Source organism: Staurois parvus, unplaced genomic scaffold (assembly GCF_062004578.1).
Source record: "Staurois parvus isolate SC_StPar_1 unplaced genomic scaffold, SC_StPar_1.0 ptg000420l, whole genome shotgun sequence".
Taxonomy (NCBI): Eukaryota; Metazoa; Chordata; class Amphibia; order Anura; family Ranidae; genus Staurois; species Staurois parvus.
This window is the reverse complement of record NW_028318216.1, coordinates 4,498,253-4,518,913: the sequence shown is the minus strand read 5'-3', so window position 1 is coordinate 4,518,913 and position 20,661 is coordinate 4,498,253. Positions and strand designations below refer to the sequence as shown.

Here is a 20,661-nt window from a genome sequence, read left to right as displayed (position 1 = left end):
ACAAGCTAGGAGGTAGCATGAAGAAGAGGAATGATTCTTAGGGTAAAGAAGTTGTGGCAAAAAACTGACTAGTCCCAAGAATCCCAGATCTGGTAATTGGTGAACATGTGCGTTTCATAGCAAATCGATTTTCAGAGATTTGGATGTGTATGAATTTCCTAATCGACATAGCAACGAATGTCAATGAATCCGAAAAAAGTTATAACAAAATTAAAGAATGCATTTGTTTCAAGCGGATGACGTCACATGATGCAACAGTAGGTTAGGCCCATTGGGAAATTAATGCCGGTTTCAAATTTGTTTTGATAATTCGGATTAAATTAAATTTGTGATTAAATTGAAATAGTTACAGTCAGTTAATTTCCACAGTCTAATGCAACACTTAGAACTGAAAAATTCAAGGCCACCGAATTTTGCATTATTCTTTAAGTTGCCTCAAAAAATATCGAAACCGAAAACTAATATATAACAATCTTTCGAAAAAACTGCTACATTTTTCAAATCCAACTGGACCAACGAATATACTAAACTAATGCTGAAGATATGAAATGAATTCTGAAATCAAATCGGTTCAACATAACAAATGTGACAAAACTAAATTCTTCAATGAACAAATGCATCCAAAACAAAACAAAAATTTCCGGCATTCATGTCTAGTAATTAGACATAAATTACCCCTGGAATGCTCAAATCTCGATAATGTTACAAATAAAACATTTCAGAAGATTCACACACAACTGATTGAGGTAGGGGTGGTATCATCAAACAGTTGAACATTTTATTTTAACAGTCAATAAAAAATTATTACTAAACAAATGTTATGCATTGCATGCTAGTTTCTGAGTGAATGCTGGCCTACACGATCCATTATCCCCAACACATGGCCTACATGATCCATAGTCTATTCATTCACTCAGCGGTGTAGGTTTTTTGCCAATGCATTTCTAAGATAAACTCTACTTCATCGGGAGAGAGCATGTTGTCAATGCAAACAGAAGCGCACACCCACACAGCGCCCACTCATGACCAAAAACACCTTCACGGGATATAAAAACATATATATCCATAAGAGATGTAGGATCAAAGTAAGATAAACAAAATTATATATATATTACAGTGAAGGAAATAAGTATTTGGTCACCTGCAGATTTTGAATGTTTGTCCACTCACAAAGAAATGATCAGAATGGTAGGTGTATTGTAACACACTGTAGACAGCATAGCAATACAAAAATTGAAAATAAATGCATGTCTAACAAATGAATCACTAATTTGCATGTTCATGAGGGAAATAAGTATTTGATCCCCTATCATTCAGCAGGATTTCTGGCTACCAGGTTACTTTCATACAGGTAACAAGCTGAGGTTAGAAGCAGTCTCTTAAAGGGAGTGCTGCTATTCTCATTTTGTTACCTGTATAAAAGACACCTGTCCACAGGAGCAATCAAACAATCAGATTCCAAACTCTCCACCATGGCAAAGACCAAAGAGCTGTCCAAGGATGTCAGGGACAAGACTGTAAACCTACACAAGCCTGGAATGGGCTACCAAACTATTGCCAAGCAGCTTGGTGAGAAGGTGACAACAGTTGGTGCAATCATTTGCAAATGGAAGAAACACAAAACAACTGTCAGCCTTCCTAGGTCTGGTGCACCATGCAAGATCTCACCTTGTGGAGTGTCAATGATCATGAGAACAGTGAGGAATCATCCCAGAACTACACGTGAGGTCCCTCTGCTCAAGAAAGCACATGTCCAGGCCCGTCTGAAGTTTGCCACTGAACATCTGAATGATGCAGAGGAGGACTGGTTGAAAGTGTTGTCAGATGAGACCAAAATCAAGCTCTTTGGCATCAACTCAACTCGCTGTGTTTGGAAGAGGAATGCTGCCTATGACCCCAAAAACACCATCCCAACTGTCAAACATGGTGGTGGAAACATTCTGCTTTGGGGGTCTTTTCTGCTAAGGGGACAGGACAACTGCACTGCATCAAAGGGACGATGGATGGGGCAATGTACCGTTAAATCTTGGGTGAGAACCTTCTTCCCTCAGCCAGGGCATTGAAAATGGGTCGTGGATAGGTGTTCCAGTATGACAATGACCCAAAACACACACTCAAGGCAACAAAGAAGTGGCTCAAGAGGAAGCACATTAAGGTCCTGGAGTGGTCTAGCCAGTCTCTAGACCTTAATCTGATTGAAAATCTGTGGGGGGAGCAGAAAGTTTGAGTTGGCAAACGTCAGCCACCAAACCTTAATAACTTGGAGAGCATCTGCCAAGAGGAGTGGGCCAAAATCCCTCCTGAGATGTGTGCAAACCTGGTGGCCAACTACAGGAAACGTCTGATCTCTGTGATTGCCAACAAGGGATTTGCCACCAAGTACTAAGTCATGTTTTGTGAAGGGGATCAAATACCTATTTCCCTCATGAACATGCAAATCAGTGCATCATTTGTTAGACATGCATTTCTTTTGAATTTTTTTTTTTTTTTTGCTATTCTGTCTCTCAGTGTTACAATACACCTAATATTCGATTTGTAGACTGATCATTTCATTGTGAGGAGGCAAACATTCAAAATCAGCAGGGGATCAAATACTTATTTCCTTCACTGTATATATTGCAACAAACAAAGGCCTCTTTGATTTGGCTGGTCTATGAACAGCTCAAAATCCATCACATTGATTCTTTTAGTAAGAATATTATTTAATGACTCATAAATAAAATATTGCAATTTTGCTGATTTCTATTTGTGTTATACTGTATGCTGGTGCTATTGAAAGTTTTTGTATATGTTTACAATTTATTCATATTACTAATAAAACAAACACAACACTGGCATAAACCTGAAACTCACTGAAATTCAATCTTTTCTCTCCCATAAGATTGAAAAATAACATATATGTTGCAAATTTACTGGTGCAAAAATACTGACAATGCAATAAAGTTCCTGTGGTTGTGATCATCCAAAATATGTTTTAAACAATTTTTCACCTCTATATAAGGCCATCTATTAAAGGAATCACAGCCCTTAATATTCATATCCCACAATTTAGTTGAAAATTGGAATAAAAGACACATTTGCTACTAAGATCCAACTAGAATAAAGGAATACATTTTCCTCAAAGGTAAAGAAAGCAGTCTGTAAGTTCGGCTAGACTTGGACAGTTTCTGCCAAATGAAGTGATGGACATCATTAAAAGTGAATTGAAATATGGAACAGATGCCTTTTTTTTTATTATAAACAATGTATCATCCATATAGCTCTTTATTACAGGGTAAAGTAGGCAGTAACAAGGCAAAATGTAAAATTCTCCAAGTAGAAATGCAACTTTTGAGACTTTTTAAAGCATGAAGTATAATCATCCCAACTTCCATACAATTTAAATAGTGACAGCAACCAGTAAATAACCACTCGCTATGTAAAGTATAATGCAACATCCAATTGGGAAGCACACCATGGGAAGAGATAACCCCCAAGTTTTGGGACTCAATAGGAAATGGTGGATGATTTCAAATTCCACCCATCGAAAAAAAAAATTATTATACAAAAACCCCACTATCCCGTTATGTATCTATGTATCTATGTCAATCGGATGTTGTTCACATGAATTACATCAATCTAATGTATACAAACACGTGACATGAAAGACATTATTTCTAAAAATAGATAAAAAAGGGAAAAAATAGGGGAGAAAAAAATATACCATTAAATTGCTTAAATTAAGCAATATTATTAAGACAAATAATAAGAATGATGGCTCCTGCAAAGCAATTTTTATGGAAATATATGAATGTTATATAAACATGCTACATAGTGGAGTAAGATACATTGATGATATTTTTATGTTATGGGTGGGGCAACATTCAGCCCTTTAAATAAGGATTACATGATAAATGTCTAGTTAACAAACTTTCTGAGCATTGGAGTGAAAATAAGGATGACAGACTAGTATATAGAGTTGGTGGTACTTTGAAGAGTGATCTTTTTGTTAAATCAACTGACAGGAATTCATTAAAAATATATCAAATTTTCCTTCCCATGTCATTGAGGCATGCTATCCCTAAGTCTCAGATGATGAGAGTAGATAAAACAGCAATGGATCCTGATAAGATCATGGGTAAGGCCTCGTTCACTTTGGGCGTATAAATCTATGCACTGCTTGACAGCCTTTCTTTTCATTGCATGAGGATGCACAGGTAATCACTGCATCCCTAAGTAGGCAATCCCATTCCTGTCAATTGGGGTGCAGCGGCTGCAAGGACACAGCCACTACTCCCAATGCGACATCTGTGTGGGTGTGGATGCATGGACCCAAACACAACCACATATTCACTATGTCCTGTGAGTAGGCACACATTTCACAGAGCCTGCCTTCTGAACTACAACGATACTGAGAGGAGGAGTTTCAGAGGTGGAGTCAGTAAAGGAATCACTGCTTGCAGGCAGTATCATGGGTCATGGGATATGTAGTCCTTTGCAATTGAACCACAGATGAGGAGTTTCAGGAGGAATCACTGCTTGCAGGCAGCAAAGTAACGTGGGATATGTAGTCCTTATTAATTGAATGTAAACAGCAGAGGAGAAGCTGCAAAGCATGCAGGGAATTGATGAAGTTGTGGAAAGAGATGACCAGTGGACAAATAGAGATCACAACAGGAAAAGAGGTATTTCAAATAAGCCTGTATTGGATTGTACAAAAAAAAATATTTTTACTAGTAATGGCAGTGCTCAGCAACTTATAGCTGGACTGCGGCGGGCATTCTGACACTGGGGGGAACTGACTTGTTGTCACTGACATCCCCAGTGACACCAATACAGTGATCAGTGCTAAATAAAAGCATTGACAATGTATTAATAGCTCTGGGCAGGAAGGGGTTAACATGAGGGGTGATCAAAGGGTTAACTGTGTGCTGGGAGTGTTTTGCTAGGGCTGTGTCCGTGTGCTTCACTGTAAGCACACTGATTTGGATGGCTGTGCTGTGCACAAGCATCCAGAGCAGTGTTCCGAGCCTACAGGGAGGAGGACTGTTAGTAAACAAAGCAGTCCTCCTCCCTGCCAAAGATGCTCGGTAATCACCGGACTCCGGCGGTAATCGCCGGCTGGGACCCGGTGATTGACAGCCGTGGCCGCAAATGAAGGCGCGGGTAGGGCGCGTGTGCAGCTTACGCGCGCCCCCTACCCCGAAATGCACCCCTGCTGCCCTGTAGCAGTATATCTGCTGTAGGGCAGTGGGGAAGAGGAGGGGTATGTGAAAGCAGCAAAAAAAAAAGAGCCTGATGCCCCTAAAAGCAGTAGTAAAAACATCCCACGTGCATGAGGTTTAAGTCCTGGTGTAGGCTGACAAAATACAACATTGTTGAGGACTGAATCTTGTTGAGGACTGACTTCTTTTGCTAAACTCTTTAAACCCTCCTTCTCTCTGATCTCTACAACATAGTCACAAATCAATCTGTAGTTCAAGACTAGGAGGGCTAAATAGACTGGTTGAGATGACACAGATTGTATGGACAGAGAGCTCTTAATTTCTCACATAATCAACAGGTATTTTTTTTTGCACTTAATTAACAAATATAACAAAATGCTTTCAAAAGTAATTTAACAGACCAAAGTGGAGTAAATAAGAGGAGCTCATTATTAGGGTTTACATTTAACCGAAGATGAAAGAGCTTCTGATGCAAACAAAGCCCTATGCTGCCAAATGATTTATGATTCACATACTGTATTTCCAAAGATGGGGCATCCCTATTTCCTAGTTCATTTGTAAAAGCTTTTTGTGTCACCTCTCTGCTTTCAATCTGCAAATTGGGTAGTAAATTAGAATTAAAAACACAGCAGATAATTGTCCAATGAGCAGGCAGGAGACATAGAAGCTGTAAAGCTGAACTTGAAAAAAAATCTGTGGAGTGCCTCCACAGTGTTTAAATAGGTTAAACGTGATGAACTATTTACTATTTCTAATAATACTATATCTTTTTTAAATTTACTGCTTACAGGGTCATGAGGAACTTAGAAAACAAATAATGCTTCTTCCCAAAGATAATTACAATCTTCTTTGCTTTATATGCAGGTAATGTCTTAACTTGGTATCATTATTTTTAAGTCAAATTACAGTATTCTGCAACAATCCATTGCTATAGAACAGCAGTTCAAAACATACACATTTTACCATGTTTTATCTTTTTAAACACACTGCAAGTACAGAAAGATAACTGTTGATGAACCAGAAATAACCCCTGGAATTCATAAAGAGTGTCTATGACACTCTTTAGAACACTGTTGGGCCTCCACACCACAACTGTCAATGCTTGCATGAAATTTATGAACCTTTCAGAAACAGGTTCATGAATCTGTCTCATGGAGGCCAGCACTGAGGATGGAGCAGGGGCGGACTGACCATTCTGGCACTTGGGCACTGCCCGAGGGCCCGGGGTCAGTAGGGGGCCCCAAGAGATGCCCCTGATACTTTTCATTTGATTTTTTTGGGTGCGGTTTGAGTGTGAGTGAGGACACAGGGGCCCCATGATCCCCTATTGCCCAGGGGCCCCATGAGTTGCCAGTCCGCCCTTGGGTTGCAGTGTTCATAATGGACACTTTCTCCTCAGTATAGCTCAGCAACGCTGAGTTCCCTGCCCGGCTACTGTGCCTGTCCTACAGAGAGGTAAATGGCAGAAGGGTTTTGTTGTGGGATGGGTAGAGCCTCATGGTGATCTCTGAGAGACCAGTACCCCATCAGGTCCATCTTGCTTGTCAATGACAGTATACGGCAATGGGAAAATTCCATAGCCGCTATTTTGACCAATAGATGCTATGAAATCTGCATAATGGTGTCCACTATCAATCTTAGGCAAGGCAGACCTGATGGAGAACTAGTCTGTTAGAGTTTCTAATCAGGTTACGCCTATCTAACAGGTGGAGTGTCTGTGGAATTGAGTTATTGAGTGGACAGCCTAATAGCAGCTATGGAATCCACTCACAGCTGTCTACTGTCAATCACAAGAAAGACAAACCTGATGGGGAATTAGTCTTTCAGCATCCACATCAGGCTCAGCAACAAGGTGTTGAGTCCACAGCAGGGGCAGACTGACAACTCATGGGGCCCCCGGCAATATGGGACCATGGGGCCCCTGTGTCCTTCCCCAAACTCAAAAAAGCCTATGAAAAAGGTACCAGGGGCATCTCATGGGGCCCCCTACTGACCCCGGGCCCTCGGGCAGTGCCCGAGTTTCCAAATGGTCAGTCCGCCCCTGGTTCACAGCAAAGGTTGCTAGGATGCTGGCCTCCTGCATTCTAGTAATCATTGAAGTAAACCCAAGACACAATAACTCTGTCACTTAAAGTGATTCTAAAGGCTTAAGGTATTTTCCCTAATGCATTCTCTGCATTAGGGGAAAAACCTTCTGTGCGACAGGATCCACCCAGATCCCCCTTATACTTACCTGAGCCTGATCTCGATCCAGCTCCTTGGCTGCGGCTCAGCTCTCCTCACAGGGCAGATTGAAAGCAATGGGAGCCACTTGCTCCTGCTGCTGTCAGTCAAATCCTGTGATGAGGGAGCTGGGGGGATGTGGCTGAGCTGTGCTGTCTGTGTCTATAGATGCAGTCACCGTGGCTCAGGATCGAGCCTGCACGGGTGCCCACATAGGAAGCAGCTTCCTATGGGGGCAATTGCTGAAGAGCCAGGAGTGCCAGCAGGGGATGCCAGAAGAGGAAGATCGGGGCTGCTCTGTGCAAAGAGCAGGTAAGTATAACATGTTTATTATTTAAAAAAAAAAGTTTACTATCACTTTAAAACATGATATCTTATGACAGTGAAGGTACAATTGGTTGTATTTATCTTCAGCCTGTCTCTATTACTACCTCTAATAAAAAAACAAGAAACAAATAGGCTTGTAAGATGATAATCTGTGCTTTCTTTGCTTTTCTTTTACAACATATATAATATTATGTTCTTTCATAGCCTAAAATCTTTTCCACTATATGCTGTAAACCTTTTCTTGTTTAGTTTTCCCACTTTTTATACCATTTCAAATACTGCCACATGTTTGTATTTACAGTATATTTCTCTATTCGTTCATTTTGCTATTGCAGATTTCTTTACGAAGTACAAAAAAATTCCAGTGTAAACAAGATGAGTGTAGAGAATTTAGCTATGGTGATTGGCGTCAACCTTCTGAAGCCAAAGACAGAGGATCCAGTGGCCCTAATGAGAGGTAATCTTCCCTAATTTCCCAATATTATTTTCTGAAGTAGTCTATTTGAAACTGTATACTGCAAAATAGACCCTTGTGTAGTAGTTTAGTGTATTATGGCATAGACGCACAGGACTTCATTAACTGCAGTTGAAAGAGAAAATCTTTGTTTTGTAATGTGAACTCATAGCAAAGCAAATTGGTGTAAACTGACTATAAATATTCTACAATACTATAATTTTCCCTTTTGAGTTATGAATCTGTCTACTTTTTTTCCCAGTAAGCCACATATGTTTTTTATCAATAGTTTTCTTTAGTGTTGTGAAATACATGTGGCCATACTTGGTTGGTCTCCACCTATTGACTGTCAAGCAATGAACTGTGCTTTATATTTAAACTTTTCTTTCCATGATGCCCAGTAAGTTTCCTGGTGATGTGTTATTCCTCCCTGCAGGAGCTCCTCAGATCCAGAAGCTGATGACAGTCATGATCAGCCTCCATGAAAAGTTTTTTCCTAAAACCGATGATCAACCTCTGGAACCTGTATCCCAGAGTAAAGATTTCAAAATGGGACAGCTGCCTCGAAGTTCAGTAGGCTGGGATGCAGCAGAAGAAAGTTTTTCACCTTCAGGAGATCCACCTAAATCTCATGGGGTAAATGTGTTTGGTGCAGTAAAGTCAGGATAATATAAAATAAATCTGTACTCATATGATGTCAAATAAAATAGAGGTTCCTGTGCAAAACGTTTTATGACTTTCAGAGTCCTGAAACCTGTTGCATTGTATTATTCAAATAGAAAAGTCAGAAGCTAAAGTTCAACTCATACACCACCCTCCTTCTTGGCTTCTGGACATTACAGGTGGCCCATCGTTGTAATCAACGGATTCACTGTCTAATAGTCAGACTTGAAAATGCAACATGAGTCCCAAAGTCTGTATTTGCATACAGTTTTAGGGCTCTGGGGATACTTGGGAAAACAAGAAAAAGTATATGCAGACACTTACAGGTGTGTGCAATTAATTCCTGCTGGCAATTTATTTAATGCCATATCATCACAGGTACATTTTATGTGAGACAGTGCAAATATTATTTGCAGTTTGCAAAGTGCAGTAATCTAAAGTATTAGTGAAATGTAAATAATGTGAATAGGCTACCTATATTAGTATATTACCTATATTAGTATTAACCACTTCAGTACTGGCCACATTCACCCCTTTCCTGCCCAGGCCAATTTTCAGCTTTCAGTGCTGTCTCACTTTGAATGACAATTGCACGGTCATGCAACACTGTACCCATATTCAATTTTTATATATTTTTTTTAATTTCAATAAATATATTGCTTTTATAAATTAGCAAAAGAAATCAAAAGCAAGTATGTAATTCGCCCATGCAGGGCCTAAATAATGTTCAGATATTACAGAATAATTAGCAAGGGTTACAATTAAGTAGTAATAGTAGTAGTGACAGCGATAAGTAGTAAATGCAAAAAATCCATGTCCCTAAGGCCTATGCAAGGCAGGGGTGGCATGTACAAATTAATTTTACTGTTGTGGGTTTAGTAACACTTTAATCTCCACTGGGTTTTTTCATTTTTTGCTTAACAGATGAAAAATGACAGGAATTAAAAAAAAAAAAGCTTCTAATAAAAATTTTTGCAAATAAGTAATTTTGCTTCTTCACAGATATGTGCTGATGAGATTGCACTGATGGGTACTGATAGGTTGCACTGATGAGGCTGTACTGATGGGCACTGATGAGGCTGCACTGATGTACACTGATGGGCACTGATGAGGCTGTGTTGATGAGGTGGCACTGATGGGCTCTGATGAGGCTGCACTGATGGGCACTGATGAGTCTGCATTGTTGGGCACTGATAGGCGACACTGATGGGCACTGATATGCTGCACTCAAGGGCACTGAATAGCTGCACTGATGGACACTAATAAGTTGCACTGATGGGCATTGATTGGCACTAATGGGGTAGCACTGATATCAATGTAAATGTGTCTTGTCACAGAATCACTGGTCATCAGCTTTCCTTTCCTCACACAGTGACAACGGTGAGGAGAAGAAATGTCTATAACATGTGTGATTGGACACAACTGATCACATGGTAAAAGGCCTCTGTGATTGGCCCTTTACCTTGATCTGTGATCAAAGGACACAGCAATCGCAGACCTTGCACCATGGACATGTGGGGAAGGGGCGGGGTTCTGGGATGTCTATAGACGCCCTCCCAAAACTAGATGACTGTGCTGTAGCATGGACGGCAAATGGTTGATATGTAGGTACCATTATTCCAAAAAACATTACAAGATATACAGCATAGATATAGTAAATGGGACATTCAGGGTACCAAGGCATTAAAGAGGTCCATTCCTCTCTTCCACTAACAACTACATCTGCCTTCAGCTCTGCACGCTGATATGAAATCATCTTACATTCATTAGTTAACAAACACGAATTGCTTTTAATTACAACTTCTGTTTTTCTACTTCCCTGTTGAGTGAGGCACAGGTGATGTAACTGGAACCTTGCAGATGCAACCTGAGAAGGCTACATCACAATTGCCTCCCCCCTCAGATGATGTGTACTGTCACATGTTCTAGGAGGCAGACCCAGAGTTCAAAGAAGTAATGGCAAATGGGTGCATCTGCCCTTAGTAAAAATGGCCACCATGAGAAGAATGGGGAATAAAACAAAATATGGTATACAAAGAATAAAAAGCTTACAATTATCTATAAATATCTGTTTATAGAGTGTCATTACTAAACATTTCTAAGTTCCTCTTTAGGAGTGGTCATATTTATTATAAACAATATATTAAAAAATATACATGTATGATCCAATCCTATTAAATCCAATATTGTATATGATTTTTTAATTTATAATAAAAAGACTGGAGGAGGATTTTAGGAAATATATCTCTTACAAAGCATTACTAAAGTCAGATCAAAGAAAGAGGAAGTCTTTAGATGCTATGGGTCACTGTCAGGGTTACCGCCTGGCTAACATTTTAACCAACTTAGATGATAAATATGGGTCTTGTTCATTAATATTAGTAGAAAGTTAGTAGTTAAACAATTAGATCACCTTTATTTACTTTTCCCAAAAATGTCCCTATGCATTACAGTGCCCGTAATACATGAAAATGCTGTGTTCTGCAAACAAAGGCTTACTTTTTTAGATGCTCATATTATTGTTCTCTCCTATCCCTCCGGCAGATGACAGGGAATACACAGTTTGGATGTTCAAGGCTGGAAACTCCCAAATAAGAACTTTTGGCTTTGTTTCTTATTCACTTATGCACATAGTCTGCTCCATATCACTCTGGCAGATTGCTTAGCTGCGAGAGAGCAGACTGTGAATGGTGAACTTACCCTTTAATCACTTTCCACCAGCCATATGCATATATGGGGCCCTGTATAAATAACTTACTAGCACTCCCAGAAAACTCCCAGAATGGTAGCTGGCTTTCTGATCATGTGACCGCTGTGACAATCAGGGATGAGACAAGGGGAAGTGGACACTGCTCAAGACCAGGCCCAGGAGTCCAGCATGTTGTATGTGTAGAGTGGCCTTAGCAAAGCACTAGGCATGCCCTCTGGCGTGTTTTGCCTTAGCCCACAAGGGCTTGGTCACAGAGACTGCTCCCTTCATTCCCATGGGGTGATCCTTTCTGCTTATCTGGCTTTGGAGTGGCGCCATTAAACTTTACACACACCGTGACAGTCAATCACATGACCCAAATGCCCGCCTCTCGGCTTCTAGAAACTCTTAAAGTACTGGGAGGTGTCAACGCTAGTGGGATAAGCTGTAGCTAATATGCAAACCTATATTGTAAATAGAGAAGTGGAATTTACAAACTGTGCTCTGAATTAGGAACTATTAGAATTGGTAATGGTTAGGAGATCAGAAAAGAGCTCTACAGTCAGAAGACACTATTCATCATTTTTTGATTTCAGCAGAATTATCCTTAAATTTATATAAGAATTATACAAGATTGTCTTATACAAGAATCTTACACTGTTTGTTCTTTTTAGAAATACCCAAGTGATTCCCGTGGTTCCTCTACTTCTGAAGAAAGTATGTCACTTAATGAAGACTATTACTCCTTACTAACAGACAACTCAGAATCATGGGTCACAACTCCTAGAAAACGAACCCAAACTCTGCCTATTACAAACTTTAATTTGCCCAAAAAACAAGATGACAGCAGTACCAGCACGTTTAACAAAACAGACATATTCAGCAGTGATTTTTGGTCATCTCCAAATGGAAAGTCGTATCTATCCTCATATCCTGGCCACAAGAGGACCCTTTCAGAGGAACTTTCCCAACAACGTACATCTACCTATGATAATGTTCCTATACCTCCAAGTGGCAGTGGAAGCAGCAAACCATGTTGTCTTGCTACTGAAAGTCCTGTAGCCAAGGAAAGTAAAGAAAGTGATAAACACAGTCCCGGCCTCCTTAGAAATGGTGTAGATGTTCTTGTTATGGAGAATAAAGAAGCCAACACTTGTGGATTGTTGACCAGTACACTAGAAGAAATGAAAATTCACAACAAACAACTTGAAGGAAGGGTGAAAAGGTAATGCTCATGGTTTTCATTCATTGGTCAGAGTAAATATGCTTTTCTTTCTGAATGTAAATTGCAAAGTTAACATTTCAACATTAAAGTGGTTGTAAAGGCTCAAGGTTTTTTACCTTTATGCATTCTATGCATGAAGGTACAAAAACCTTCTCTGTGCAACAGCCCCCCTGCCCCCTCCCCCAATACTCTCCTAAGCCCCCTCTCAATCCAGCGATGTGCACTGCAGTCTTAGCTATCCTGGGACTTCCTCTCCTCATTGGCTGAGACAGCAGCGGGAGTCATTGGCGCCCTCGGGGGACTTGAGAAAAGAAAGATCGGGGCTGCTCTGTGCAAAACCATTACACAGAGCAGGTAAGTATAACATGTTTGTTATTTTTTTTATTTTTATTTTTTTAAATGTAAGCCTTTAGTATCATTTTAAGGCCTCGTGCACACAGGATGTTTTAAAATGCTCCTCCTCTTGGCAGCAACGTTTTGGCAGAAAAAATTATGCTTTTACAAGTGTTTAGGTGCATTTACAGACATCAAGCATTTGGGCATTATTCTGGCCATTGAAATGAAATAATGCTCAAGTGCGTATTTAGATGCGTTTTCATGCGTCAAGCATTTTTTCAGCCAAAACACTTCCGCTCCTGGACCCACTGGTCCTGTGGTTTTTTTTCTGCTGGTAAATGCCCCTGCTATTAAAATCGTCTTAAAATCTGCGTGTGCATGGACACTGAGGATAACATGGAGGGGTGTTTGGAAGCAAAAACAAAATGCCTGATGCCCCTAAAAGTGGCTGCAAAATCGCCCTCATGTACATGAGGCCTAACAATTAGAATCTCTTTCATCTATAGTTATATGTGACTCAGTTACTTTGTGCTCAAAGTTAGGGGGTCTCATCACAAAGCATGTCACTGCATTTTAAAAAATAAGAGGATTTCAGTGTCCTAATATGACAATATATGAATCTATATGTCTTCAAAGGTGGTTTAAAGAAACTTGACATGAGAGGTACATAGATGCTGCCAATGGCGAGCTCCTTTTTTGAAAATGCTTAGCTGCCATGTTGAAATCTCTGTTTCAGTGCTTTTAATCATGCACTCAAAATAAGAATACAGATTAGGAGTTTTGACTGTTCTATCACTTTTCTGATCTGCATACCTATTTCAGATCAGTGCAATAGCCAGTCAACTAGAATTTGCAGGAGATCAGCAGTGATGATTCTTATATTTTTCTCATGACAGTAGTCATGGCCCTGGCAGGTCAGCTTAGTTTGAGCAAATCTAGTCTAAAGCGATCTAAAAGGGATGTTATGGTCATTCAATTATTTGCAGATTCAACCATTTTAATTAGATCACACATTGATCAAATAAAAAAAACTGAACTGCTGGGCATGGCTGCCTCCTCTGCTCTGTCTAAGAAGTTCTTGCTGAGGGGATGTATGTCCCCTTTGTGGATCTGGCAGTGTCCCATCTTAACAAAACATCTACCATTTCAGTAGAGAATACATCTGTCTTTAAGGACCCCACTGATAAGCTCCTGGAGGCCCTCTCTAGAGTTTTGCTATTGCTAACAGGCCTGTGACTCTAATCTGTCATACATTAACTGACTGCTCTAAGGCTAGACATTTTTAATGGAGTTGCCCAGGTATGTCATAACTTTTCTCCATCAGGCAGGCAGTAATTTCTACACTTTGCTAAGGGTTCTTTTCACTTTCAGTTTATGGACCTGCCATTCTGCCTATCTTCTGCACTTCAGGTGTTCACCAAAGTGCTGGCCCCAGTTCTAACCTTATTGTGCTCTCACAGTATTCCCATTGTGGAATATGTGAATGACCACCTACTGAGGAAATAGTAAACATAAGTTCTACAGAACAACTTTTCCCTGACTGTCTAGACCTTTTACACGTTCAGATGGGTCTTGAACCTTCAGAAATCAGCACTAGAATCAATTCATTGCTTGAGAGATCTGGGTCTAGTCCTAGACATACCTCAAGCCAGAGTTTTTCTTCCCAAGGAGAGACTTCAAACTCTCCGCTGCCAAAACTTGTACTCTTCAGTCCAAGAGTTGCCCAACTCTTTGCTATAGCATGAGAGCCTCAAGGTTCAAGGTAGCCTCCTTTGAAGTTATCTAATCTGGTCAGTTTCACTCCAGACCCCCTACAACACATTCTGTCATTGTCAGGACCTTCTGGCCTTCAGATTCAACAATAAACTGGACAGGTTGTTTCCAGGTACAGGGACCCTCTAGCAGAATCAGTGGATACTGTGGCCATTCCTTCCTTGTCTGTCCTCATAGCTCTGGACTGGCCTCTCTCTAATGTTTCACCAAATAGGGGCTTAATTTGACCTAAAAAAGGAACGTTTGACCTAAAAAAGATATGGATAACAGTTGCCATCCATGGGTGCACAGGATAAGCTCAAAAATACCTCATCTGAGTACCTTGTTTGTACCTTGTAAGCCAAGAGCTCCTTCCTGCACTATGGCTGCTATCCTTGGCAAAATCACTAGAACCAGCTGTCAGTTTTATATTGTGATTGCAGACTTTATCGATAAATAAGCAATATTATTGCTACATTGTATTTAAACTAGTTCTTTGAAGAGTGGCCATTGAAATGAACATAACGTCCAGCATCCTCACAAGTAAAAAAATGTTTCTAAAATTTTTACCTACCGGTATTTATTAACACTTATTTAACCCAAACCATCACTAATTAACTCCTTACTTCACTTCTATATTTAGCAATTTGTTGTGAACGAGTAGCAAATGTGTTTATATCTAGCACAAAGGTTACCGAGTGAAACCTAGTAATGATAAAAAAGTCCTCCGTTAACAGATGTGTATACAAATTGTAAATGTTGTTTTGTTTGTGTATACCTTTGTAGCCTAGAGAAAGAAAACTTTGAAGTGTGGAAAAAAGTACTGAAATTGAATGAAGATCTAGAAAAAGAACAGAATCAACGGAAGGCTCTAGAAATTACCTTGCAGAACATGGAACGGTCACGAGATGACGCAGAGAAGAGGAACAAGCTTTTGGAGCAGGAAATCCAAGGGTTTGTGAGGGCAATGAGCCAAGCTGGAAACAAGCCATAATACATTATTATTATGTGAGAAAAAATGAAAGCGCAATCAGTACCCTGTAAGAGATTGGGACTGAAGAAGCAGTGTATTGTGGAGAACTGTGGACTAACACAACGGGATTACAGCTAAGAGCTGAAGCACTTCTAAGTCCGTGGTGACATTGCACAAATACAAATGATCAATTCTTCCAAATGGCTTTTATTTTTAGTACAAAAATATATTTTTTAAAGACTGAAAAACTTTTTTTGCACCTTAGCACAGAGCTACCCTTTGCACCAACCTAGTTTGCCCATAGGGTAAATAAAACTCCAAAGTGCTGGACTTGAAGTAATGTGGGGAGATGGCCTTTAACGAACAAAGTTCTGCATGTGTACACAAAGCTAAACTTTCCTGATATCTCTTTACCAATGGTGTTTATACAGTGTCATCTGTGGGCCAACTACAAACCCTGTAGTGACTATAGTGATGGTTGATATTTTATTAAAAGAAATGAGAAAACTGTGGCTGAGCATCCCAGAAAAATTTGCGTGGTCAGATATAACAGCTCTTCTGGTTTCATCCATGGCTTCCAGATTATGGCTAATTGGTATTTTGGCATTGCCTTATATTTTTACAAAGGAGGAGAGACTACTATCAAATCTTAAGCAAATATAATTTCACTGAGGGCAGTAAATATGTAAGCTGTCACAGGTCACTTAATTATGAACTTTGTTAGGTCCTATTTTCCATAAAAAGGGGTTCCTGGGCTAAAAGTACTGAAATTCTATACAAGGTGGAAGGTGTGTCTCTACAGAACGAAGGGCCTAAAGTAGGGGCGGACTGACAACTCATGGGGCCTCCTGGCAATAGGGGATCATGGGGCCCCTGTGTCCTTGCCCAAACTCAAAAAAGCCTATGAAAAAGGTACCAGGGGTATCTCATGGGGCCCCCTACTGACCCCGGGCCCTCGGGCAGTGCCCAAGTTTCCAAATGGTCAGTCCGCCCCTGGCCTAAAGCCAATGTAAAAAGTGAGGTCAAAAGTGTGCACTGGCAGTTTCAGGCAAAATGTGGATGTGTTTTAAGTATTTCCCACAATACACTCAACACACTTCAGTATACACTCAAAATACACACACACATTATGTGCTCCATTACCTTCAGCACTCTTTAAGATGCACCCTGTTAACTCAACTGCAGTCAGCAAACCAGCATACATGGCAAATATGCTCAGCACACCACATCATGTACCTCGGTACACTTGTGACAACCCTCACATGACACATTTAGCAAATTGCACCCTGCATTCTGTTACACTGTACACTGACACATTCAGTACTCTGCAGCATGCTCCCAATATGCATAACAGACCACAGAATATACTCAACAGACCCAACTTTAGTCAACAGCATGAACCTCAGTACACTTAGCTCACTGCACCATGCACCCTGATATATTCAGCATACACACTCATTGAATATCATACTTACCTCCCGGTAGTGGATGTAAAGGTGGTAACTTGGTAGGCTGATGTTAGATAGTCTGCTCCAGGGGCAGACTGACCATTTGGACACTCAGGCACTGCCCGAGGGCCCAGGGTCAGTAGGGGGCCCCATGAGATGCCCCTGCTACCTTTCATAGGCTTTTTTGGGAGTGGTTTAAGTGTGGGCGAGGACACAGGGGCCCCATGATCCCCTATTATCCGGAGGTCCCATGAGTTTTCAGTCCGCCCCTGGTCTGCTCCCAGCCAGTAGTAATCATTTTTCTGGCCTGTTCTCTGATTTAAAGCCTCACCCACTTTCTATTTCACATCCCACCTTGCCTTCCCTCTGCCTGCTGTACTATGCTTGGTGCTAAAACATAGAGTGTTCAAGGTCTGGCAACTGCTGTTGATCCACTGCAGGAGGCTGAACAGCTGGGGTCCTAGATATTAAAGTGTTACTAAACCCAGGGCCCTGCATTCACTATATCCAGTCTCTCACAGTACACAGAACATGGAAATGCAATTATTTTAGTAAATATAAACTGCTAAATACCTTTTCTCATCAGCAGTTAGAGCGGTCTTGTGACTTCTATTAGTGTCCAGCGGAGCACTGGTTAAAGCTTGTAGAAGGAGTTTTCTTTCTGCTCTAGGAGGATGCAGAACCCCTGACCTCTGTCTAGACAGTGCTGATTGGCCCTGTGCTAATCATATGCACTTTCCCAAGAAAAAAAAAGACCTTTGTGGCAATACATACCAAACTGAGCATGTGCAGAGTGACTCCACATGATATGTCTTATCAAGAGATAAGAGGGGGACACTGGAAGAAGAGAAGGATCAGAGAAGATAGGATCAAACAACCTTTTTACACAATGCAGAGGATTAACCCCTTAGGCTCCACAGTGGGTATAACAAGCATGCTTTACTGCATATACAGTTGTGGGTTTAGTAACACTTTAAGTTTCAAAAAGCATTGTTTCAGAAATGAGCGAATGTGTTCAGTGATGGTTAGCAGTCAAGGAATACAATGCTAGAAAAGGAAAAATGGATTTGAGAAAAAAACGATTACATGTTTAAAGTGTTACTAAACCCACAACAGTAAAATCAGTGTGTATATGCAGTAAAGCATGCTTGTTATACTCACTGTTGAACCTAAGGGGTTAATCCACTGCATTGTGTACAAAGGATGTTTGATCCTTTCTTCTCTGTTCCTCCCCTTTGTCAAGTGACCACCACTTATCTCCAGACTGAACCGTAGGCAGGCACATGCTCAATTTGGTTTATATTGCTAGAGAGGTGTTTTTTCTTCTTGGGAGAGTGCATGTGATCAGCACAGGGCCAATCAGCACTGTCCAGACAGAGGTCAGGGGATTTCCTTCCTAATAGAGCAGAAAGAAAACTCATCCTACAAGCTTTAGCTAGCGCTGTCTTGTGACTTCAATCAGTGTTCAGCAGAGCACTTTTAAAGTTTGTAGGAAGAATTTTCATTCTCCTCTGATTGTCCTATGAGGCTGCAGGACCCCTGACCCTCCGTACAGTATTTACTGGCCCTGTGCTGATCACATGCACTCTCCAAAGAAAAAAAAATCTCTAGCAATACACACCAAACTGAGCATGTGCAGTTGGTCTCCAAGCCTCTGTTCTATCAGGAGTTATATTGGGGACAGTAGAAGAAGGGGAGGATCAGAGAAGACAGGATCAACATAATTTTTACACAATGCAGAGGATTAACCCCTTAGATTCCACAGTGAGTATAACAAGCATGCTTTACTGCATATACAGACTGATTTTACTGTGTCAGTTTAGTAACACTTTAAGGAGAGACAACAGCTCAGTGTGACCTCCCCAGTGCCATCCCTGAATTTAGCAGTATGTCATGGAAAGTCTATATTTAAAACTGCCACTTATTAAAATGTCTTAAAAAAACATTTTGCGTTCACTAAGTTAATGATGTATCAACTAAATGTATGTTTTTATAGATTCAAATTAAGTTACACTCTTACTGGCCACTTGGCTGATTAAATAATGTTGACTAACCAGTCTTTGCTCTTTCAAAGATGACTTCCATAAGCCCCTGCAATGGAACTGATGCAGCTATTGTGGTTTTACAAAATTACCTAGAAGTTGACCTGTATCAGCCACAGCACACTGGAATGACTCACAAAGCAAATCATATGATAACTATGGGGCCCAACAGCACAGAGTGACCCAGACCTTTCTTGATGCCCAACAGTTTATTAGGCCAGCAATAGATTTTGTACACAATGAAGATAACAGACATTCAGAAACCACTTCTGTGAAGGCAGTTTACTCATTATTTACAATGTTGGCTGTTTTAGGATCATACCTGTCTCATCAATGGGACTGGCTTTTAAAGAATCCACCAAAAATAATAGCTATTTGTGTTTTTGGTAGATGCTGGAGATTTATACCACCTTTAGCTTTTGGACACTTTATTAGTGAGATAACTGCACTCGAGCACACCTTCCGAAGCCATTGTAAGGTGGCCCTACTCTCTCTCCCTTTTATTTAATTTATAATAATGCAATTAGAGGTGGTAGAACATGAAAGTACAGATGGGAACACCCAAAATTGAGAATTATTATTGGAGAGAAATATTTGTTTCAATATCCCAGACTTAGCTGACTTCCATTTACAATATTTTGGGTGGACTGTTGAACGCTGGATAGGCAAAGGGGCCAATAATGATCTAGTTACTTGGTCCTTCATATATAATTATACCCATACTGACTTATTCCATTATTTGTACCATTGTGTGGTTAGTCTACTTTATGCTGGTCAGTTAAGGTGACAGCAAGTTACTAACCACTTCAAGTCTGGATACTTTCACCCCCTTCCAGTCTAGGCCAATTTTCAGCTTTCAGTGCTATCACACTTTCAATGACAATTGCGCGGTCATGCAACGCTGTACCCATATGAATTTTTTAGCATTTTTTTTTAGACAGATAGAACTTTATATTGGTGGTATTTAATCACCACTATGATTTTAATTTTTTTACTATATAAATGTAAAATCCCAAAATTTTGAAAAAAAAGTGTTTTTCTTATAAAATTGTGCAAATAAATAATCTTTCTTTATAAATCTTGGCCAAAATGTATTCATCTATCTTTTTAGTAAAAAACAAAAACAAAAACCCAAATTAGTTTATAACCAAAAATTAAAATTTTTCAAATTTTTTTTAACTTTTTTATTTTATTCTTTTATATTATTAATTATGTTTTTTTTTTTTTAAACATACTGTCACCCTAGCAATACAGTGTCACCATAGTGGCACTGTACTACTTGTGGGGGGTGATGAAGATTTTATTTTCTTTTTTTACACTGATTG

At 40.1% G+C, this 20,661-nt stretch overlaps 1 protein-coding gene across 2 annotated transcripts in view; it reads left to right on the top strand.

The window, feature by feature from the left end:
- The window catches only part of ARHGAP25 (Rho GTPase activating protein 25), a 230,216-nt gene extending 210,869 nt beyond the window's left edge, over positions 1-19,347 (top strand). For both annotated transcript variants that reach the window (XM_089687212.1, XM_089687213.1), the window contains exons 7-11: positions 5,995-6,068; positions 8,090-8,211; positions 8,645-8,844; positions 12,235-12,785; positions 15,660-19,347. In XM_089687212.1, the coding sequence (XP_089543338.1) occupies positions 5,995-6,068; positions 8,090-8,211; positions 8,645-8,844; positions 12,235-12,785; positions 15,660-15,867 (1,155 nt within the window). In that variant the 3' untranslated portion in view covers positions 15,868-19,347. The remainder of the gene's footprint in view (positions 1-5,994; positions 6,069-8,089; positions 8,212-8,644; positions 8,845-12,234; positions 12,786-15,659) is intronic.
- Positions 19,348-20,661: the final 1,314 nt, after the last annotated feature.